The sequence below is a fragment of the Choloepus didactylus genome, chromosome 10, assembly GCF_015220235.1.
Source record: "Choloepus didactylus isolate mChoDid1 chromosome 10, mChoDid1.pri, whole genome shotgun sequence".
Taxonomy (NCBI): domain Eukaryota; kingdom Metazoa; phylum Chordata; class Mammalia; order Pilosa; family Megalonychidae; genus Choloepus; species Choloepus didactylus.
This window is the reverse complement of record NC_051316.1, coordinates 24,833,238-24,854,107: the sequence shown is the minus strand read 5'-3', so window position 1 is coordinate 24,854,107 and position 20,870 is coordinate 24,833,238. Positions and strand designations below refer to the sequence as shown.

The 20,870-nt window shown below is 37.0% G+C and overlaps 1 protein-coding gene across 1 annotated transcript in view; it reads left to right on the top strand.

Moving 5' to 3' along the window:
• LOC119504721 (contactin-associated protein-like 3) overlaps positions 1 to 20,870 on the top strand; it is a 228,022-nt gene that overhangs the window by 16,236 nt on the left and 190,916 nt on the right. Inside the window, exon 2 of the mRNA XM_037797178.1 lies at positions 15,430 to 15,540. Coding sequence (XP_037653106.1) covers positions 15,430 to 15,540 — 111 coding nt within the window. The remainder of the gene's footprint in view (positions 1 to 15,429; positions 15,541 to 20,870) is intronic.

The following is a 20,870-nucleotide window of genomic DNA, read 5'->3' as shown; positions in this document are numbered from 1 at the left end:
TGCAGACACCATTGATAAGCCCTAATTTTGGTAACTTAATCGTTTGTATATACGCAGCACCCAGGATGGTGTCTAGCACAAAGTATACATTCAGTTTTAGTTCTGGGCATATTTCATGCTGGATGTACACAGGTGGTAGGATAAAAGTCCAGAAGTTGCTTTCTTTTTACTGGATCTGTGATCCCCTTCATTTATTTATTGGATTGAAATTCAGTTAATTAAATTTCTGGTTAAACTGTTAATAAACTTAGTGAATCTCAATATTATTGCTGCAATGTATTTTTGTTTTTATCATTTAGGGTAGAAAAATACCATCTATTAACAATAAGCCATGTGTGCAGGGCATTGTGTTACAAAATTACATGGAAGACATTGGAGTCCTCAGTGATTTCTGTTTTTGACATCACACAGAAGAAAAAAAGGATGAAAAAGAAAAAAAAAGATTAAAAACTAAAAAATTGAGTAACTATGTAAAATTACTTAGTTACTGTGTAGCTACTATATAGAATCTCCATTTTTAAATTAGGATAAACTGTCTCAGGATTTTTGCTTTGTGTAACTTATTAACAGGAGTGTAATTACCCAATTATGCTGCCAAAATCATTTTAATAGCATCCATGCTAAATATGTTTTTAGACATTTATTGAGGAATACTTGACATACACTAAGCAGAACAGATTGAAAGAAGAGATTTGGTAAATTTTGACATATGTATATACCCATGAAACCATTGCCATAATCAAAATAATGAACATATCTATTGCTCCCAGGAGTTTCCTTTCCCTCTCCCCATTCCCAGAAAAACAATAATCTATAGATTATTTTGTGTGTTACTTCATATAATGAAATCCTAAAGCACTTAAAATTTTTGTCTTTTATTCAGCATAATTAGAGATTCATCCATGCTGTGTGTACTGCATTCCTTTTTATTTCTGAGTAGTATTTCATTGAATGGATAGACCATTGTTTCATTATCAACTCACCTCTTTATGGACATTTGGGTTGTCTCCATTCTGGGGCTATTACAACTAGATCTGCTTTGAACACCAGTGCACAAGTCTTTGTGTGGGCATACCCTTTCATTTCTCTTTGCTGAGTGCCTGTGAGTAGAATGACTGGGGCATATTCTAAATGTGTGCTCCACTTTTTAAGAAGCTGCCATAGTGTTTTCTAAAGTGGTTGTGCCATTTTCCTTTTCCACCAGCAGTGTATGAGAGTTTCAGTTGCTCTATATTGTCTCCAGAATTTGGTATGATCAGTCTTACTAATTTTAGCTATTCTAAGAGAAAGAAAACTTAAGAGCTCACCTTGGTCAGTGACGCCTCACCCATCAGGGGTCCCTGGCCAAGATAGTGAATCCCCAGCTGTCCCTGTCACATGACACACTCCAAGACTCCCCTCCCTACCAGCAGGGCACCAAACAGATACTCCCTGTTCCAGTTTGCTAATGCTGCCGGAATGCAAAACACCAGAAATGGATTGGCTTTTATAAAGGGAGTTTATTTGGTTACACAGTTACAGTCTTAAGGCCATAAAGCATCCAAGGTAAGTCATCAACAATCGAGTACCTTCACTGGAGGATGGCCAACGGTGTCCAGAAAACCTCTGTTAGCTGGGAAGGCACATGGCTGGCGTCTGCTCCAGAGTTCTGGTTTCAAAATGGCTTTCTCCCAGGACATTCCTCTCTAGGCTGCAGCTCCTCAAAAAATGTCACTCTTAGTTGCTCTTGGGGCATTTGCCCTTTCTTAGCTTCTCTGCTCTTCAAGGCCATCTCCAAAATGTCTCTGTAAGCTACAGCTTCTCTCTCAGCTCCTGTGTGTTCTTCAAATGTCCCTCTTGCCTGTAGCAAGCTCGGTCCTTCGGTCTGAGCTTATATAGTGCTCTAGTAAACTAATAAAGGCCCATGCTGAGTAGGCAGGGCCACCCCTCCATGGAAATCATCTAATCAGAGTTATCACCTACAGTTGGGTGGGTTGCATCTCCATGGAAACACTCAATCAAAGAAATACAATCTAATCGACACACAAGATTGCATCAAAGACAATGGCGTTTTGGGGGACTTAATACATTCAAACTGGCACACTCCCCAATCATATACCTGACTGACTAGCCACTAAACTCCCGCCCACCCTGTAGTGAAATGAAAGGTATCATCCCCAGGTCCACAGTCTCTTCCTCCCTCCCACCCCCTCTGCTTGGTTGAGCCTCACACTTCTGATGTGTTCCCTGTGTGGACTTCAAGGCAAGCTGTAACTCTGACTGTAGGACCTGTGAGTATACTGAACTTTCTTGCAAGCATCTCCTGTTTCTCCTCTTTGCTACACCTGACTGTCCCTAATATGATCCCCACAAACTGGGTGCACAGTGGTATCATTCTGTGGTTTTAATTTGCAGTTTCCTAATGAAATAATGATATTGATCATCTGTGTTTGGGATTTTAGACTGACAGTTTTTTCTTTATGTACTTTAAAATGCTGCTCCTTGTGTTCTGGCTTGTTTTCCATGAGAAATCTACCCTCACTTTTATCTTTATTCCTTGTATGTAATGGTTTTTTTTTTTTTTTTTTTTTTTTCTGGCTCCTTTTAAAAATTTCCCTTTATCATTGGTTTTATGCAATTGATTGTGATGTGCCTTGGTGTAGTTTTCTTCATGTTTCTTGTTTTCTTGTTCTTTGGGTTTGTAGATCTTCTGTCTTCTGTGGGTTTATATTTTTAGTCAAATTTGTAAACATTTCAGCCATTATTTCTTCTGATATGTTTTCTTTCCCTCCCCCACCTTTTCAGACACTCCAGATACACACATTTTATCCTGCTTGAAGTTATTCAACACCACATTGATGCCCAATTCCATGTTCTTTTGCTGTTTAGCTCTTCGTATTTCATTTTGGATCATTACCATTGCTATTTCTTCAAGTTCACTAATATTTTGTCTCCAATTTCTAATTTGCATCCAGGATACTTGACAAAAATGCACTTGAAATCTAGGTCTGACTTTTCCTCAATATAAGGCAGTGCTCTTTTGAGTTTACTCAATGCCCATGCATTTTGAGGTTTTTCACTCTGGCAGGTGGGAACATGGAACCTGCATATGAGCTCAGGGGTTTGTTCCCTCTGCTCCTTTTGGGTGGTTCTTTTCAGGCTTCTTATACTTTCTGCATGTGCATAGACAGGCCAGAACTCTACTGAAGACTCAAGAGGGGCTTTCTGCAGATCTCTGGAGGTTTCTCCAGTACTCTGCCCTGCACACTCTACTTTTGGCTTTCTAGACTCCCTGTTAGAAAGTTGCTGATGAAACCATCCAGGCTATATAGTCGAGTGGTTCACCCAAATACAGATGCTTAAGATTAGGGAAGGCCGCAGCTGGACCCAAGTGTTGTGCTTTTAATATTTAAGTCATGACATTTATTTGTTTATATATTCTTTGGTTCAATTTTAATACAAATATAATTTTATAAATAGTTCCCTATTTCTTAAGAGAGAAATATACAGGTTTCCCTTCAATGCCATTTGGCCATATTGTCCTCTACCCACAGTAAATATAGCAAAAGACATTTGGGAAAAAAATTACTGCAAGTGTAGAGAAGAGCAGAGCAAGTATAGGATTTGTCCTGAGGCTTAAGGTCCTCATTCTTCTTGACTTTGCTTGTAAAATCTTGCACAAGTTTGGTAGATAGAAGACTAGATTAAAGAACACGGAGGTGCGAGAAGCTCACATCTCATTCTTGGAGAGGTGGGAGATGTATCACGGACAAGGACTAAATGGATTACGTTATCCAGACACCTTCTCGGAAGTTTAAAGCACTTATTAAACCTTCAGTCTTCCTTTCTTTGGACTTCTTAGCTACTTCTACTTCTTTGCAGCCTGTATAAAAGTTACCCCAATATTTATTTTTTTAAATGAAAAATTGTCCCCTAATAAACTGCAGAAAGGATATACCGGTAATGCACGTGGAATTACAGAAGAGAATCAAACTTGAATAATCATTATTGGTTCTGGTGGATATGGTTTCATTTGCTCAATGACAAGGTGAAGCAAATGAAATTCTGGGCTCACAGAATTACTTCAAGCTTCTCTGACACTTGGAGTCAGCATTCTTCTCAGGTATTCTGGATGCAGGGTGCCGTTTAGTCTTATTGGATATTTAGCAAACAGAGCTCTGCAACTGCCAGTGCTCTCAGCTTAAACTCTTAATTATTTAGTTACTGGAGCATAAAGCCCTATATGGAAGTGTTTCCAGATCTTTTCCTATTGCTGGCCACTTTTGGCTTGAGGAGAAGGATAGCCAGGTTATTACTCAATTAATTGTCCTGAATCCTATTCTTAAGCCTTCCTTGCCTCAAGATGCTAATCTTACCACTGTTCCAAGAGCAGAAATATTATTTTCTGGGTTTCGCACAAAGTTGAACTAAGGAGTCCCTCTAATATAATCAAGCATATAAAACTATTTATTTCTATAAAGTTTACTTCCCTTGATATGAACACTTACTGCTGTGTGTGTGTTTTCAAATAAGTAACTTAACCTTTTTTGTGTTAGATTTGCTCTCAGTAGTTTACAAATTTTTCTTCATCTTAATTCTGTCTGCTTTAGTATAAATTAGGTTGGTTATTTAAGCAAATTAAGACTTTAAAGAGTACAGTGAATGTAAAACATTTTTCAAGCTTCTTTGAAAATAAACCTTTTAGATTGTCTTTAACCATGAACTTCTGACAGAAAAATAACATAAAACATGTATTCATTTCCAAATATCAGGTTTATTGATGCGACTGTAAATGTGAAATAACATTATACAAATGACACTGCACTGTGGCCATGAGCTCATATTTTTTGAGCCAAGTCTCTAAACATTCGGAAAACTTTAGCTAAGCTCCTAAGTGAGCAAGGAGGAAAGTTCACAACCTATAAAATCTATGGGACAGTGGTTATCTTTATAATCTAGTATATAAATCTCAATCATAGACTGTTTCCAAAAGACAACCCCTAATCACCTGATCTTTTACTTTCAACTCAGTCCTTGATCTTTGCAATGTTAAAAATTGTTGTGACTGAACTGAAAAGAAAAGTGCCCGAGGTTGACCTGAGTCATTGAGTAAGCTGTCAGGTGTGAGAGGCAGCTTTCCTGAAACCTATGGGACCTGGAAAACCTCAATTCTTCCTTGGAAACTGTATAAATTTTCAATTTTTCTATTTCTACAATGTTCATATTTTCTATTTCTGCAACTAATTTGCTCAAATCTGTCTGGCCAGATTTATTCTTTGGACAAAAAATATTACTTATTTTGCAGTATGACAAATATAGGCATGATAAATTTATACTTGAGAAAGAAAGAAAAATGTATGCTTTTACCTATATTGAGCACCAGTGTGAATGCAATCATTTAATAATATAAATTTTGGTTGGTATAACATTAATGAAATGAATTATGAAGTCTCTCGCATGTTTATTTTCTTACATGAAAATTTAAATATTAGATTTATCAAATAATGGTAATTTACCTGCTTATTCAATTATTAAAATATAGGTAGTGCACAATAAATTTTTGTTCATTATTTGTTGACTGATAAATTCATCTGAGGAATATACAGAACATTTGAAAATGGAATGATTGCAGGAAGAAGAGACTACAACCCCAAACCTACAACCCAGAGAATTATACAAAAGATGGGATGTTACAAAGGAGTGGGTGCTAGGAAATTGAAAGATTTTAGGGAAAATCAGAGACAAAGAGCCAAAACCAAGAGGCTGCTTTGTGAAGGTCTCCATGTCTACCCTCCCAGCCCATTGACCAGATGGCAAGTTACAGAAGAGCTTGTTTTCAGGTACGAGCTGTGTGTAGACACTTGATCCAAAAAGGCTGGAGAATATCTTGGGCAACTGGAGACCCCAGGATAATTGAGCAAGCCATAGGCACACCCACCGTCCCCGAAACGCCAACAAGCAGCCAGTTACAGATGGCATTCACAGAGTGCGTAAAGAGAAATATCTAATCCAAAGATGAGCATACATTGAGGAGTCACCAAATATTTTTGGAAGACATGTCCTATGAAAAAGAAGCCGAAAGCTCAAGGGACAGTCAAACTGAAACCCAATGGTCTGAAATAATAGTGTCAAGAATTTTAAAATTAAGCCAATTGCTATTCTCATAGAGAAGCAACTGAATATGGAGCCCCAAAACAAAAAAAATCGGGGCAAAAACCAAATTTGAGAATTGAAAACATTATTTTTGGTATAATATCCTCAATAGATAACCCAAAGAGCAGAATTGATTCAACTGGATTGAATTACTGCACAAGAAGATTAAATTGAAGGATTCTCTAAAAGTGCAATACCTACAGACAAAGAGATGGAAAGCACGACAAGTAAGTGAAGATACACACATACCCTCTGTTCTAGTTTGCTAATGCTGCCAGAATGCAAAATACCAGAGATAGATTGGCTTTTACGAAGAGGGTTTATTTGTTTCCACTGTTACAGTTTTAAGGCCATAAAGTGTCCAAGGTAAGACATCAGCAATCGGGTACCTTCACTGGAGGATGGCCAATGGCATCCAGAAAAGCTCTGTTAGCTGAGAAGGCATGTGGCTGGCGTTTGCTCCAAATTCTGGCTTCAAAGTGGCTTTCTCCCAGGGCATTCCTCTCTAGGCCATAGCTCTTCTTCAGAATGTCTCTTTCAGTTGCTCTTGGGACATTTGTCCTCTATTAGCTTCTCTGGAGCAAGAGTCTGCTTTCAACGGCCATCTTCAAATATTTGTCTCTCATCTGCAGCTACTCTGTCAGCTTCTGTGCGTTCTTCAAAGTGTCCCTCTTGGCTGTAGCAAGCTCTCTCCTTCTGTCTGAGCTTATATAGTGCTCTAGTAAACTAATCAAGGCCCACACTGAATGGTGGGGGCACACCTCCATGAAAATTATCCAGTCAGAGTTACTACCCACAGTTGGGTGGGGTGCATCTTCATGGAAACAGCCTAATCCAAATTTTCCAACTTAATCCACACTAATATGTCTGCCCCCACAAATTACCTCAAAGAACATGACTTTTTCTGGGGGACATAGTATATACAAACCAGTACACCCTCTATGACCTGAGGGCTGGGTTTTAATTTGTAATACAAAATTTGGGGCCTGCACCAAAAGGCAGAGCCCTCTACTTAAAACCAGCACCTCAGAAAGGCAGTATCCCTAGAGCTGACTTAGGAGAAGACATATCCTGCAAAGGGTGTCTGTGGGGATGTTTCTGGACTTGAATTTTTCTCTACGTAGGAACTGAGGATAAAACAAACAAACAAAGCAAAAAATATCTTTGTAGTGAATTTCTAACTGTAAGTTCAGATTGACCAAGATTTATAATCAGTGTGTGGTACCCCCAAATCACAAGCTGAATATTTTAAGTAGTCTTGACTTGGGAGGCATCTGATAGAAGCAAACACTAACCCTCCAAGGACTGATGCATTATCTTGTAGACTCACAGATTCATTTCCAGGAAATGCTCATTCGCAATAACAATAAAAACTCAAAACGCCTGAGGAAACAGTCTACAATGATGGAGAATCAGCAGAAATAATATACTACAGAATCAGAATCAAAATTAGTGTCAATATTGAAAATAGATTTAGAAAATAAAATGTTAACATCTGTCTAATGAAATAAAGATATAAATCTTTATTGGGGAAGGATAAGAGAATAGCAAACTGCTCAAGTAGAAATGCCAAAAAACAGTATCTAGAAATGACAGTTGAATCACTGAAATAAAGACTTCAGTGGATGTTGATAGAGCAGATCAGACACAAGTGAAGAGTGACTCAGCGAATTGGAAGACTAATCTGAAATAAATAACCAGCATGCACTGCAGAGGGACAAAGAGATGGAAATTAGCAAGACAGGCTAAGTGAGAAGGTGAAGAGAGTGATGGTAAAGCTTGTCTGACTGACCATTAAAAATCTGTTTACCCATTTTGTTTCACAATTTAGATTCTTCCTCCATTCCTCCCTCCTTCCCTCCAGTCCCTTTTCTTTTCTTCTTCTCTCCATCTTTCCTTCCTTCCTGAGTTCTAGAGGGAGGTAATACAATGGGGAAAAGGGAAATACTTAAGAGATAATCTATCAATATTTCTCAGAACTGAAAAAAATAACCAATCCTTAGGTTCAAGAGCCCTACTAATTCCCTGGTAGTATCAAGAAAAAGATCCACACCTACCACAATACTTTATATTGGAATTATAGAACATCAGATTCAAAAAGAAGATGTTAAAAACAGCTTGGGATAGGAAAAACAAACAAATCTTTTGCTTATTTGAGACACCAAATACATATTTCTTTGAAATGACATTTATTCTGTTTACTCATTTGGCCTAAAGCGGTGAGTCTTTCGCTTTGGAATATATATATATAGTTATTTTTCTTAAGTTGCTTTAAATTCTTCCCAAAGAAAATGCTCAAATTACCAAAATGTCAAAATGTTCTTCCAAAGATAATGAAAAAAAAAATCATTGTGTAACCCAGGTATTGTTGTAAAAATCCAACAATTGTTATAACATTTATGGATCAAATGTGATAGTACAGTAAAACTTTTTGTTGAATTCTGTAAGTGTTTAAAGACACATGGAATATTAGAAGAAACTGTCCTTTAAATAGAAAGGTCCATCTAAACCCTTTCATGTCCATTCTAGGGTTTTTTACCCCTGAAGATGGAGAAAGAGATTAAGAGGAAGTGGTAGCCACAAAAAAGATAAGATTTAACAAAGGTCTGTGAATACTGAAACTTTATATGTATATTTTTTCTTTAGTTGCTGGGGTGTTTGAATAGCTGGAAGGAGGTAAATGACATGTTGGAACTGTAACCTATAACATCCTTTGAAATTTGCTCTATAGCTATTCATTGAATCATGCTTTGAAAGTCTTCACCTTTCTGTATATACCCTATATTTCAAAATAAGGAAAGAACTGAAACTGTGGAACTGTAACCCATACAGTTTTTGAAATTCCTGTATAACTGCTTGTTGAGCTGTACATCGAAAGTTAACACTTTTTTGTATGTATATTATATTTTACAATAATGAAAAGGGAGAAGTTGTGGAACTGTGACCCATGACATTCTTTGAAATTTGCTCTCTAGCTACTTGTGAAATCATACTTTGAAAGTTATCACTGTTATGAATATATGTTAAAGTTCACAATAAAAATGCATAAAAAAAGAAAAAAAGTAGTGTTAGCAGTTTTCAGTTATTATGCAGTAATATATAGAAAGGGAATTAAGTATAAATTGCGTTTCAAACAGTTCTACCTCCTTATCTTCTTAGGACACCCAAGCAGGACAGTCAGTGAGAGCAGCTGGTGCAGTTCTCCCTCCAGAGTTTTGATTCCTCCAAGGGTCACACAGTTTTGCATGATTTAAAAACCAATGATGGATTGGACTTGATTCTTTGTGTTGCCACTCCAGGGCAAGTGCTGAGTTTCAGAAGTAGACTCCTGGGCATATAACTTGGTGAAAAATCCCAACATCTAAAAGGTTAAGTTTTATGTGCTTTATCAGCTAAGTTAATTAAGTCAAACCTTTATTTGTTTTTAAGTGAAATTAGATGGTTATAAAGGGCAGAGGAAGCCTTTAAACAACTGATTTGGTATATTTGAGTCACTGAATTTCTAGAAATTCAAAACCAGATCACTGGGCAGGAGGCTTTTTTATTAGCAAGTACATACCCAACTAAATTGCCTCTGCCTTCAATATTTCAGCATTTGCAACACACTATTATATAATTTGAATTTTTCTTGAAAATGTGTAAGGCATTTCACAAATGTTGGGATATAAGGAGGGAAACAGTACTAGTTTGACCCAACTCCCCTGTGGAGAATTTGAGGTGCTAATTTAATTATGAGAACAATGAGTATTTTAAGTTGATCTCTAATGTAACCCGATGACAGTTCCAATTAATGGGCATTAATTTACTGTGTTGCAGCCCTAAAATTAAAGGCAAACTATTCTTTAGATATGCATGCTACCATGTGGATACAAGGAAGCATGAATCCTTAAGCACTGTGGAACAGTTTTACAGGCAACATCAGACGCAGATCTGTCTACTGAATGCTCTGACTTAATACAATGTACGTAAACCAAACCTATGAAATAATTCAGTACATATGTTACCATATGAAAGGAAGCCTGGAAGTAAAAACAGAAGTGGACTTTGCTAATGGCTGGGCGTAAATCCGTGTGTGACATAAATATATGATCCCAGAACTTGGAAAAATGTACCCTTTCTGCATTTGTTCTGGCAAGGAAAGAACCATGTTTTATTACTTGAATGCATCATTTGTTGGAAGAGACATTAAGCCAGAAATCAGAAATCACCTCTGCTCTCTTTCCCCTATGTCCTATCAGCCCAGGCCTTGATGATCACAGAATTAGTCATTAAGGTTTGATAGAGATGTTCAAGCGCATGGTTTAAGCTGCCCATAAATCTGCTCGGTGTTGTTGCAGATAGGGACAAGGTGTGGGGTGGCTGGGATGAGGCTGGAGAATTAATTACCCATGTGGCACCAGCATGTCTTACCTGTAGGTTTTGGGGTGTCATCATCTCATTCCCACTGTGTGTGTATCTAGAGGTTGGAAATGGGCCATTGCCCCCGAACACTTGGCCACGTTCAGAATGGGGGTAAAAACTAGCAAAGCCATGGGTTGTGAATCTGCAGAACCCCAGGCAGGTGGCATTACCACACACTTTGGGAGAGGTGGGAAGCTGGCCCCTGATGTTCACAAGGTTCTCAGAGGCCTGTGGTGTGTATTAGTTTCCTGTGGCTGCTATAACAAATTACCGCAAACTGGGTGGCTTAAAACAATGGAAATTGATTCCCTGAGGGTTCTGGAGGCCAGAAGTCTGAAATCCAGGTGTCAGCAGGGTTGGAGACTTCCAAAGACTCTTTCAGCTTCTCGTGGCTCCAGGTGCTCCTTGGCTGGTAGATGCCTCCCTTCAGTCTCTGCCTCCACCTTCACAGCACCTTCACCTCTGTGTGTCTGTCTGCCAAATCCCCCTCCTCCGTTCTCTTATAAGGATACCTGTCATTGGATTTAGGACCCACCCTTAATCCAGAATGATCTCATCTCAGGAGCCTTAACTTAGTTATAATTGCAAGGATCCTTCCTCCAAATAAGGTTGCATTCACACCCAGGGGTTGGGACTTGAATGTCTCATTTTTAGGGACAGTATTGAACCCCCTACACTGCATCTCCAGGAACAGTGGGTATTGGAGGCCCAGACTATTTCCAGACCTGACTCTTATGAATAAGGAAGTGATTTCCAGATATCCTCAGGTTCTCCAGAGTCCAGATGTTCTGGACTCAGAATTCCATCGTGTTCTCCCAGGTCCAGAGACTGAGGGGAGCACTTTTATGGGTGTGGGATTTGAATACCAACACCTGGACTCTCCACTTGGAGAGAACAAGTAGGGCCAGACATCAGCCTCCAGGGAAGTTCATGCTTCTCTCTCTTTTTCCTTCCAGAGAATAGGTAGATGTATTGAGGGTGGAAAAACAAATGTAGTTCAGAAGATTTGCATACTGAAAAGATACCATTCATATACAATAATGTGTAAACTGAATTCTAGTGTGCTAAAGAAATTGCACAAGTGCCTTACCAATGGGCCATAGTTAATCGGGGAAGTCTCTCTGGAATTTGGGTGGTGGTGGTGGTGGTGGTGGTGGTAGTAGTGGATTAAGTAGTTTTATCAGGAGGTCAGGGTGTTGGAAACCACTTGGATTGTCTTACTTAGATCAGGAGCACTTAAGCCAATAATATTTTCCCCAGCTGTGGGAAGTGCCGAATTTCTAAGATTTCACCTGGAAAAATAAATATGCATAGCATTTTTAAAAAACAAAAACTGGAATTTCTTTTGTAATTTTTTAAAATAATCTCAGCCTCGTGTTGCTCTGTAGGCAGGTCAAACATTAGGCTATTGGTTAAAATGGTATTACTATAGCTACACATCTTGAAACAAGATTTGAGTATATCCTAAATGTGCATTTATTATATAAAAATGCATGCAAAGATGTCTCTAGTAATCTGATCTGAATCATGCACAAATCATGAACAATTGTGGAGCATTTGTTTTTTCTCTAAAATACATGGCAGTGGATTATCTCTTTTCCTTTAGATTTCTTAAGCCTCTCTAAGAACCTAACCTTGAGTACGCTTGAACTTCAGAAGGCATAAGTGCATTTCACAATTGAGATTATTTCATAGAATCGTTTCTTATGAATATGAGTGATTATTATGAAGAGAAAAAAAGCTACTTTAGCCTATCTAATTATAGTATTCTCTGTCTTCCTATATTAATTCTTATGAGCTTATTGTTTCTGCTTGGCTTGTTTTTTTGCCCCTAAGTGATAAATAGTTGTTTTCTTACAATTGTTTTTTGCTGTTTCACTTGCTAAAAACAATTATCTGTGAATAATCCTTGAGGCTTTGAAGCATGTCAGGATTCATCTGTTTTTTGAATATAAATATTATTTATCAGAATAATTTGATGATAATAACATTCTTTTAGTGACACTGAAATATGATATAATGATGCCAGAAAAAGAAAATTAAATTGAGTCTTACCAATTTCCCCTCCAGGAATCTTAGTATAAAATATGAGCATTTCCGATTGAAAACAGCTATTTAATGGAGATTTTGGGTGGCATCTATACCTTTGCCTTCTAAGATAAAGAAGTAATTTAGGACACTGAAAATACTGTCCATATACCCTGACCAAGTACCTTAAAAGATGTGGCCACCTTAGTTTTGACCATGTGCATTCTCAGATTTGATTGTTTGGAGTAAATCAGAACAACTGATTGTAAAACTCTAAGGGGTATAAAGAAAATTATGTTTTTTTAAACGTTTACAAAGTTGTTTCTAAAAAGGAAAGATTACATCACAACAGTATTGCTTCTTATTTTTTAAAGACTAACATTCCCATGTCTTCTTTTAAGGAAAGTGTGACAGTATGGTTTGGAATTTTTAGCACTACCTTCTGTATCTTTCTGTAAGGCAAATGTCCTTACAGACTATTTTGAGGAAAATTAATATGTGATGACTTGTTTTCACCATAACAAAAGTAATAACAGCAAAGACATTTAATCTTCACAGCAACCCTATTAGGTGCATATTATTATTATTCCTATTTTACAGATAGAAAACTGAAGTTTAGGAAGCTCTGAATGCATCAGACCCCACCCCCTGTCCTTAGGAAGCCTCCAGCCCAGTACGGAGAGACCTCAGTGCGGTGTGGTGAGAAAAGTTTGGGAAGAGTGGACTGAAGGAGAAAGTTGGTGGTGGAGGTGGGAGAGCTGTCTGGGCAGATTCTTAAAGAGGAGGTTCTGGGCTGAGGTTGGAGAGGGCTTCCATGTTAAAACAATAATGAAGATCCTCCTTACTTGTCTCTTTGTCTTTGTTGCATCCAGCTGTGTCATTTTGAGGAGGTTGATCAGGTTCTTGGACCTTCCACATACAGTGGGAATGATGCAGGCTCAGGGCTACTGGATATTATATTGCATAGGAGAAGTTGCTGTGGTAACACTGGAGTTAACACAATCCACTGTGAACTGTAGGTAACCTCCTTCTGGAATTTTTCTGAAATGCTAATAATGTCCCATGAAGTACTCAAGGGTCTAGAACTTTCTAGAACTTTCAATGCATACACCCTCGATGGGGGCTTTTTAACCCTTTCTTGTGCCGAGGACCCCTTGGGCAGTTTGCTGAAGCCTGTGAGCTTCTTCTCAGAGGAATGCTTGTACATGCATAAAATAATATACATAGGAGTCCAAAGAAAACCAAATATATTGACATGCAGTTATCAATTATTAGAAATTGTAAATGTTCTTAATTATCAGCACATTATGTAACATGATTTAATGGCGAATTTAGCTGTGGTTGTTTTGAAGTACTGAAGAACATAAACAATATTTCTAGATATTTGCAACGATTGATAAAAAATATCTCAAATTTATATTGGTAAGCAATGCACAGGCATGCTCAGTGAAATAACGCAACACAAGAAGACAAATATTGAATGATTCCACTTAGAAATCTAGACTAAGTAAATTCATAGAAATGGTAGATTAGAGGTTACGAGGGGCTGGGATGAAGGCGTATAGGGAGTTATTGCTTAATGGGTGCAGAGTTTCTGTTTTGGATGATGAAAATGCTTTGGTAACAGATGGTGGAGGTAGTAGCACAACATTGTAAATGTACTTAGTGCCACTGAATAGCACACTTAAAATGTTTAAAATAGCAAATAGCATGGTATACGTATGTTACTGCAATAAAAAAATTTAAAAAGCAAAAAAAAAAAAAAAAATTGTTTTCTATCTGCAAGTATTTGACTCTCAGCATTTATGTAATTTTACTTTAATGGTTCTTAATAAAACTTTTATAATCATCCCGATAAATATGTCTTTCACAATTTTGTGAGGCTTATTCTTAAGTGCTTATATGTTTGGTTACTTTTTGATTTTCCTGCTATTTAATTTATTTTCTAACTATAGAGTTTAGAAATGCAGTCAGTTTTTGTATACTGAGCTTATAGCTAGCCATTTACTTTTGGGTTTTCTACCAACACAATCATTTCAACTAGGAGTGTTGTCAGTTGATTTTTGTTTTTCCAATTTCTGGTGCCTTTAAGTTTTAAAAATTTTCTCGCAGTATTCAATAGAAGCAGCAATGCCTACTTCTTCCTTACTGTGAAGGAAATATGCCTAGTGCTTCCCCATTGAGCAATAGTGTCTTGGGGCCAAGTCTGTACCATTTTGAGAGCTGAGCATTAGCTTTCCATGAATTTTGCAAGTCAGTTGTTAAAACACAGCCATTTTTCTGATGAACGCATAACTATGTTATCATACTGTGGACAGTGGATTGTATACCATAGATGATTGTATGGTGTGCGAATGTACTTCAATAAAACTGAATTTAATAAAACAAAACAAAACAAAAAAACACAAAAAAACACAGCCATTTTTCAAAATCAAATTATATAAATTTACAATTAAAAAGCAATTATATTAAAAATGAAGATTAAATCCTCAAAACTCATCACTTACAGGTTATTCTATGATGTGTTACTATTATCTATATACTCTTGAGGTTATTTACATGTGTCACATCTGCATGGTGGAAATGGTGTGATATGCGTTCAGAACGTCACATCGATGGCTTGAAATTAGCTGTGGTAGGATATGTATGTCACAAGGAATGGAAAATGCTACAAATCAGAGCTCTCTCCCCTCTTGCCTATGCACCACAAAAGAAATGAAGACCCTGTTGGTAAACATTGCCTAGTAACCCTCTGAATTATGTTCTAGTACTTTCCTAGCCCATTAATTAAAGGAAGGAATGCAAGAAAGAAGAAATAAAAGCTTTACTTCGTGTCTGAACCTGAATGTGGATATTTTTCCCTGGCAGACAATTGCGATGAGCCGCTGGCATCTGCTTTGCCTCAAGCCTCCTTCAGCAGCTCCTCGGAGCTGTCCCGCAGCCACGGTCCGGGGTTTGCAAGGCTTAACCGAAGAGATGGTGAGTCTTGTTCTTGTCTTCTTGTTAATCCATTGTGACTCTCCTTCACCGAGAATTATTTTCATTCTTAATTTCCATTCCTATAGGTCACAATTTAGTTATATTGTGTCTTCACAAAATTGAAGGAAGCAGGTTCATCATGTTATCAGTTGCTAGCTTTCTGCTTGTTTATTATAAATTACTTGCTTTTATTTTGCAGTGACATTTTCTCCTCCCAGCTGATTGGCAGCAGATGCTCGTAAAGGAGATCCAAAGCAGAAGGGAATTAGGAGGCTATAGATTATTTCCACTTTTATCATTACTTATTGGTTTTAGTCCAGCGAGGGGAAATGATTGAGAAGAACTAAACCAACAAATAAATGAGCCAATGCCCAAGCCATCAGTAGAAAATGCAACAGACCACCGCATAGCATCTATGTGAGTGAAGATGCAAAGGTCATGATGGCAAAATGATTACTGACCCACAACTTGGTGTGGGAAGAGACCCGGAGGAAAAAGTAAGGATTCCCATATTATCAGCTGGAAAGGAGCGAATGGCTTACTGTTTGGCGATGCATTAATCCATCTATCCCACTTGAGACTTGTTGAATTTATTACTTTTTCTGTTGCACAAATGATTGCCCAGTGGATTAAATCAATTAATACTCTTGAAATTCACATGCTGTGCTACCTTTTTTTAGGGGTAGATTAATTTTTCTATGAAAGATTAACTATACTGAATAATTCCATGTTAACTGTAAGTTAATGTATTGCTGTAAGTACTGAAGATATTTCTACTGAATTAAGCAGTTCTTTCCCTTTATATAATAATTCCCAAATCAGAAAATAAGTATAGCTTGAATTTTACTGTGTCACTTAAAAATCAAATCCAGGTACCTAGTAAGTAGCAGTAAAGGAGAGTAAGATACAAGTAAAAATTTCAGTGAGCTTGGGGTGAGAGATAAGATTCATTAATTGTCCCCCTTCATGTTCCTTTACACGAAGAGGCATTTTGCAGCTTGGCATTGACCCTCAAAGCATCATTCATGATCATTTCCAGCACCCCAGTAGAAAATATTGTCATTGAAATCAGATTTCAAGTAGTAATTAAAGTATCAATTTAACCATTTTTGGTCTGGTGGTTACCCTTATATTAGCTTAACATCTAACTCTTTCAGTGGTTGCTAAAAGAAGTTAAAAACTAAATGAGCAGCATATTTAATTAGTCCAAGGGTGCCCAAGGAGCTTGTGTGTTGTGTTTCTGATTTGCATGAATTGAATCCCCATATGATTTCTTTAAATTGGCCTCCGTTGCTGTCAGTAGTGTGGCACTGGAAAATTTATAAATAATTGAAAGAAAAATACCTAGGGATAAGATTAATTTATTCCCATTACGTTCAATTTTTAAAAATTAATAACGTGAAATACAATAAGTCCTCATTATGAAATGGTTGTGCGAAGTTTATCTTCTATGTCAGGGATACCTTCTTTACATATTTTAATTAATTTTTGTAAGAGAGTGACAGCTGATGAGTTTTTTTTGTGTGTAGTTGCTGCTACTCCATTGCATTTAATGTGTTTCACTAAATATATTACATCGCTATTTAATTTCATACCCATTTCTAAAGCATGATTTAGATAGCACAATTTATCAATATTTCTTCTGGAGGCTATGATCTGTGTGTGTTTCCTATTAAAAAAACAACCTAATAGCATTTGTAGTGTTTCCTTTCGCTTTGTAAATAAATGCTGGTGAACATATTAATTCACTTCAGTTTAGACTAATTATAAAATGTGATAGGTATAAAATGTGCAAGATGATGATGACAATTTCTCATATAGAGTAGTTTTAGCTTTTTTGAAAATTCTGTGCATGATCTAGTGATGAAAATCATGTTTGACTACAAGATTATATGGTTGAAATTTCCTTGGTCTGTGGTATGATATTTAGAGGTTTGAAAGCAAGTGGTCTGTCTTACATCCAGTTGCTTATTTTGCCCAGAAGTCACTGAGCTTCCAGAGCTTTAATTAAGAATTAGAAATGTCCCAAATATCACAGCTACTGCCAAGAACTTTATACATAATAGCTGATCTTTATATGCTGGTTCAGACAGGTGATAAATGAATAGTGTATAAATAATTTTGGACTGTGTACATATATGAATTTTAGCCACTTTGCAAACCTCCTAAAGCCACATATTTTGAAATGTATAGTATTTTATGATTTTGATGTACTTCACCTGTTCAACACACAGCAATTATTTATTTATCCATTTATTTATTTATTCATTTACTTATTCACATTCCACGTTTTGTGTGTTATGCTGTATATATTTCTGTTTTTACTTATGCATCTCATTTATGTATGCATTTATTTTATGTTTTCTGTTAATTTATCAACTAAAACAATATTTCTTTGAAAAATAATTGCAATAAGTAGAAGAAGGAGGTTTATGAGGGATATTGAGAACGATGGGTCAGAGAATCAGAGGAGGTCGTCCATGTGTTTCCAGGGACACGCAGAATCAAAATCGGAAAGACAGGGCCAAGGGGGTCTCTGGAAACCATTACTTCTGGTCTAGTTGCCACATTTTTGTTAGTGTTTTCCATGAGCTGGGAATGAGAGAGCTGTGTTAGTGTAGAGAGAGTAATGGGTTAGTCTCATCACTCGGCATAGGATTAAATTCCCCCAGAGTTTATTTTTGAAATATCTACTCGTATTTCCTATTTTGAAATCTGAATGTGGGCTCCAGATAATACATTGATTGAAATGCCCACACTGATGTAATATACTTTTTATACAAAGGAATGTAAAATATATGTGATTTTATACAAAGGCACATAAAATACATGTGATTTTTCAAAACGGATAGATTCTTTTTTAAAAACGGTTTTATTGAGGTATATTCACATACCTTACAGTCATCCACAGTGTACAATCAATTATTCACAGTACCATCAGATAGTTGTGGATTCATCACCAGAATCAATTTTTGAACATTTTCCTTATTCCAAAAGAAATAAAAATAAAAGTAAAAGAGAAATCCTAAAACATTCCATCCCCCCATCCCACCCTATTTTTCATTAAGTTTTTGTCCCCATTTTTCTACTCATCTGTCCATACACTGGATAAAGGGAGTGTGAGCCACAAGGTTTTCACAGTTACACAGTCATACCACGTAAGCTACATAGTTATGTAATTGCTTTCATGAATCAAGGCTACTGGGCTGCAGTTCAACAAAAACTGATAGATTTTAAGGAATAAAACACAGACATTTATTCACATACCTTCTGAAGAAAATTGATGTCATTAAAGAGAAATGTAAAGTTCTTAAAAATCGGGTTGGATTGATGAGATTAGCTGATTTTGTTTCCCTCAATAATAAAATATTTCCTAAAATCACAAGTTAACTTATATTTCTTACACAAAAGTAAGATTTCTGAAATCTGACTGCACATTCTAATATTAGAACATGCTATGATATTGAACTTCATTTTTTTCTTCTCAAGAAGGTGCTAACAAACTTTGTACCCCAAATTTATCCAGACAAAGAACCCCAAAATGAAAAACTGTCTTTAAATAAGCCATGCTGGGCTTTGATTCTACAATTTGCTTGTGAAATTAGTCTTTTCTTCTTAGAATTACTGTTACTCTAAGTGAGCCTTTATCGAGCTGGCTCAGTAACATTCACGTGATGCTGATGTCCAATTCTACAGTAACATAAAATCATATTTTTTTGTCCAATGTCATATTTTATTCAAAGGTTTGGAGACTGATGGAAATAGCCAGTGTTCCCAGGTAGTAGACTGAGTTGTTTAAGTAACAACAAGGGGGCTTGCAAATCAGATTTTTATAATCTTGTATGAATGTACAGGGAAATTTTTGTTTCTGGCCATAAGATGCTAAGTTCAATTTATCTGTCCTTCCTAAAAGCTTTTAGATATATTAGGGCCACTAGACATTCTATTTTTATACTACTGTTTTTTTTTGATTTTTAACAAATGACCCTGCACATGTATCATGCATCTTGAGTGTTGTGGACAAGACAAACTTAATAGCATCTATGCAAAATATGCCTATAGCTTGGCTGTACATGTAACTTTTTAAAATCGTAGTTTGTCTAAAATTCCTGATGATGGCACATGGGAGGAGAGGCTCCCAAACAGACATAGAGTAGTGATGCCAATGGGAAACCCTCATCTGCTCTGATCCTCCTAGGTACCTTTTAAAGCTTCTGGGTCTTCGGGTGCCCACTGTAGAGTCCAGGTTACTGGATGAGACAACCTGGAATAAACCAAGCCTGTTTTCAGTGTTGTCAGCAACCTTCAGTGGCCATTTTTGTCTACCAAGTATGTCAAAATGTAGAATGACCCCTGAACTATACACTTTTCAGGCTCTGCAGAATTCAGTAGCCTCTTTTCAATGAGGGAGTGTCTCCCAAAAATGCTCAGATTTCCTAGTGTTTTTAATTTTTCTGCTTCTTTCCAAGAGGTTACTTGGTTCTATAGAATGGACTCATGCCCTCATGCAACTGGATGCCCTCATGGAAATGGACTTATGCCATCCTGGAGATCTCTTGGTATATCTTGGTCCTCACATTGGTCTCCTATTTATGTGTGGGGTCTTAGCTCACAGAGGTCTGCTGAGGGGATGCTCATCTACTCTTTTTTTAAAAATTATTGTGGTAGCATCTATATAACAAAAAAATTCCCATTTTAACGAGTTGCCAGTACACAATTCAGTGCTCTTGATTACATTTGCAGTGTTATGTTATCATCACCATCCACTGGCAAAACTTTTTCAGTACCCTGGACAGAAACTGTGTGGCCATTAAACAGTAACTCCCCATTCCCACCCCTCCTTCGCCTCTGGTAACCTATAACCTACTTACTGTCTCTGAAGTTTCATATTTTAGGAATTTCTTTTATGTAGAACCATACAATATTTGGCCCTCTGTGTCTGGCTTATTTAATTCAACATGATGTCTTCAAGGTCCCTCCATGATGTAGCGTGTATCATTCTTTTTACATTTGAATAATATTGTCCATTGTATGCATATACCGCATTTGTTTATCCATTTATCTGTTGATGGATACTTGGGTTGTTTCCACCTTTCGGCTATTGGGAATAATGCTGCTAGGAAGATTGGTGTATGAATATTTATTTGAGTCCCTGTTTTCAGTGCTTTATGTATATACCTAGAAGTGGATTTAATAGATCATGTGGTAATTCTATGTTTAACTTTCTTTTGAACTGCCAAACTGTTTTGGACAGCAGCTTCAGCATTTTAAATTCCCACCAACAATGTACAAGGGTTCCTATTTCTCTGCATCCTTGCTAATGCTTGTTT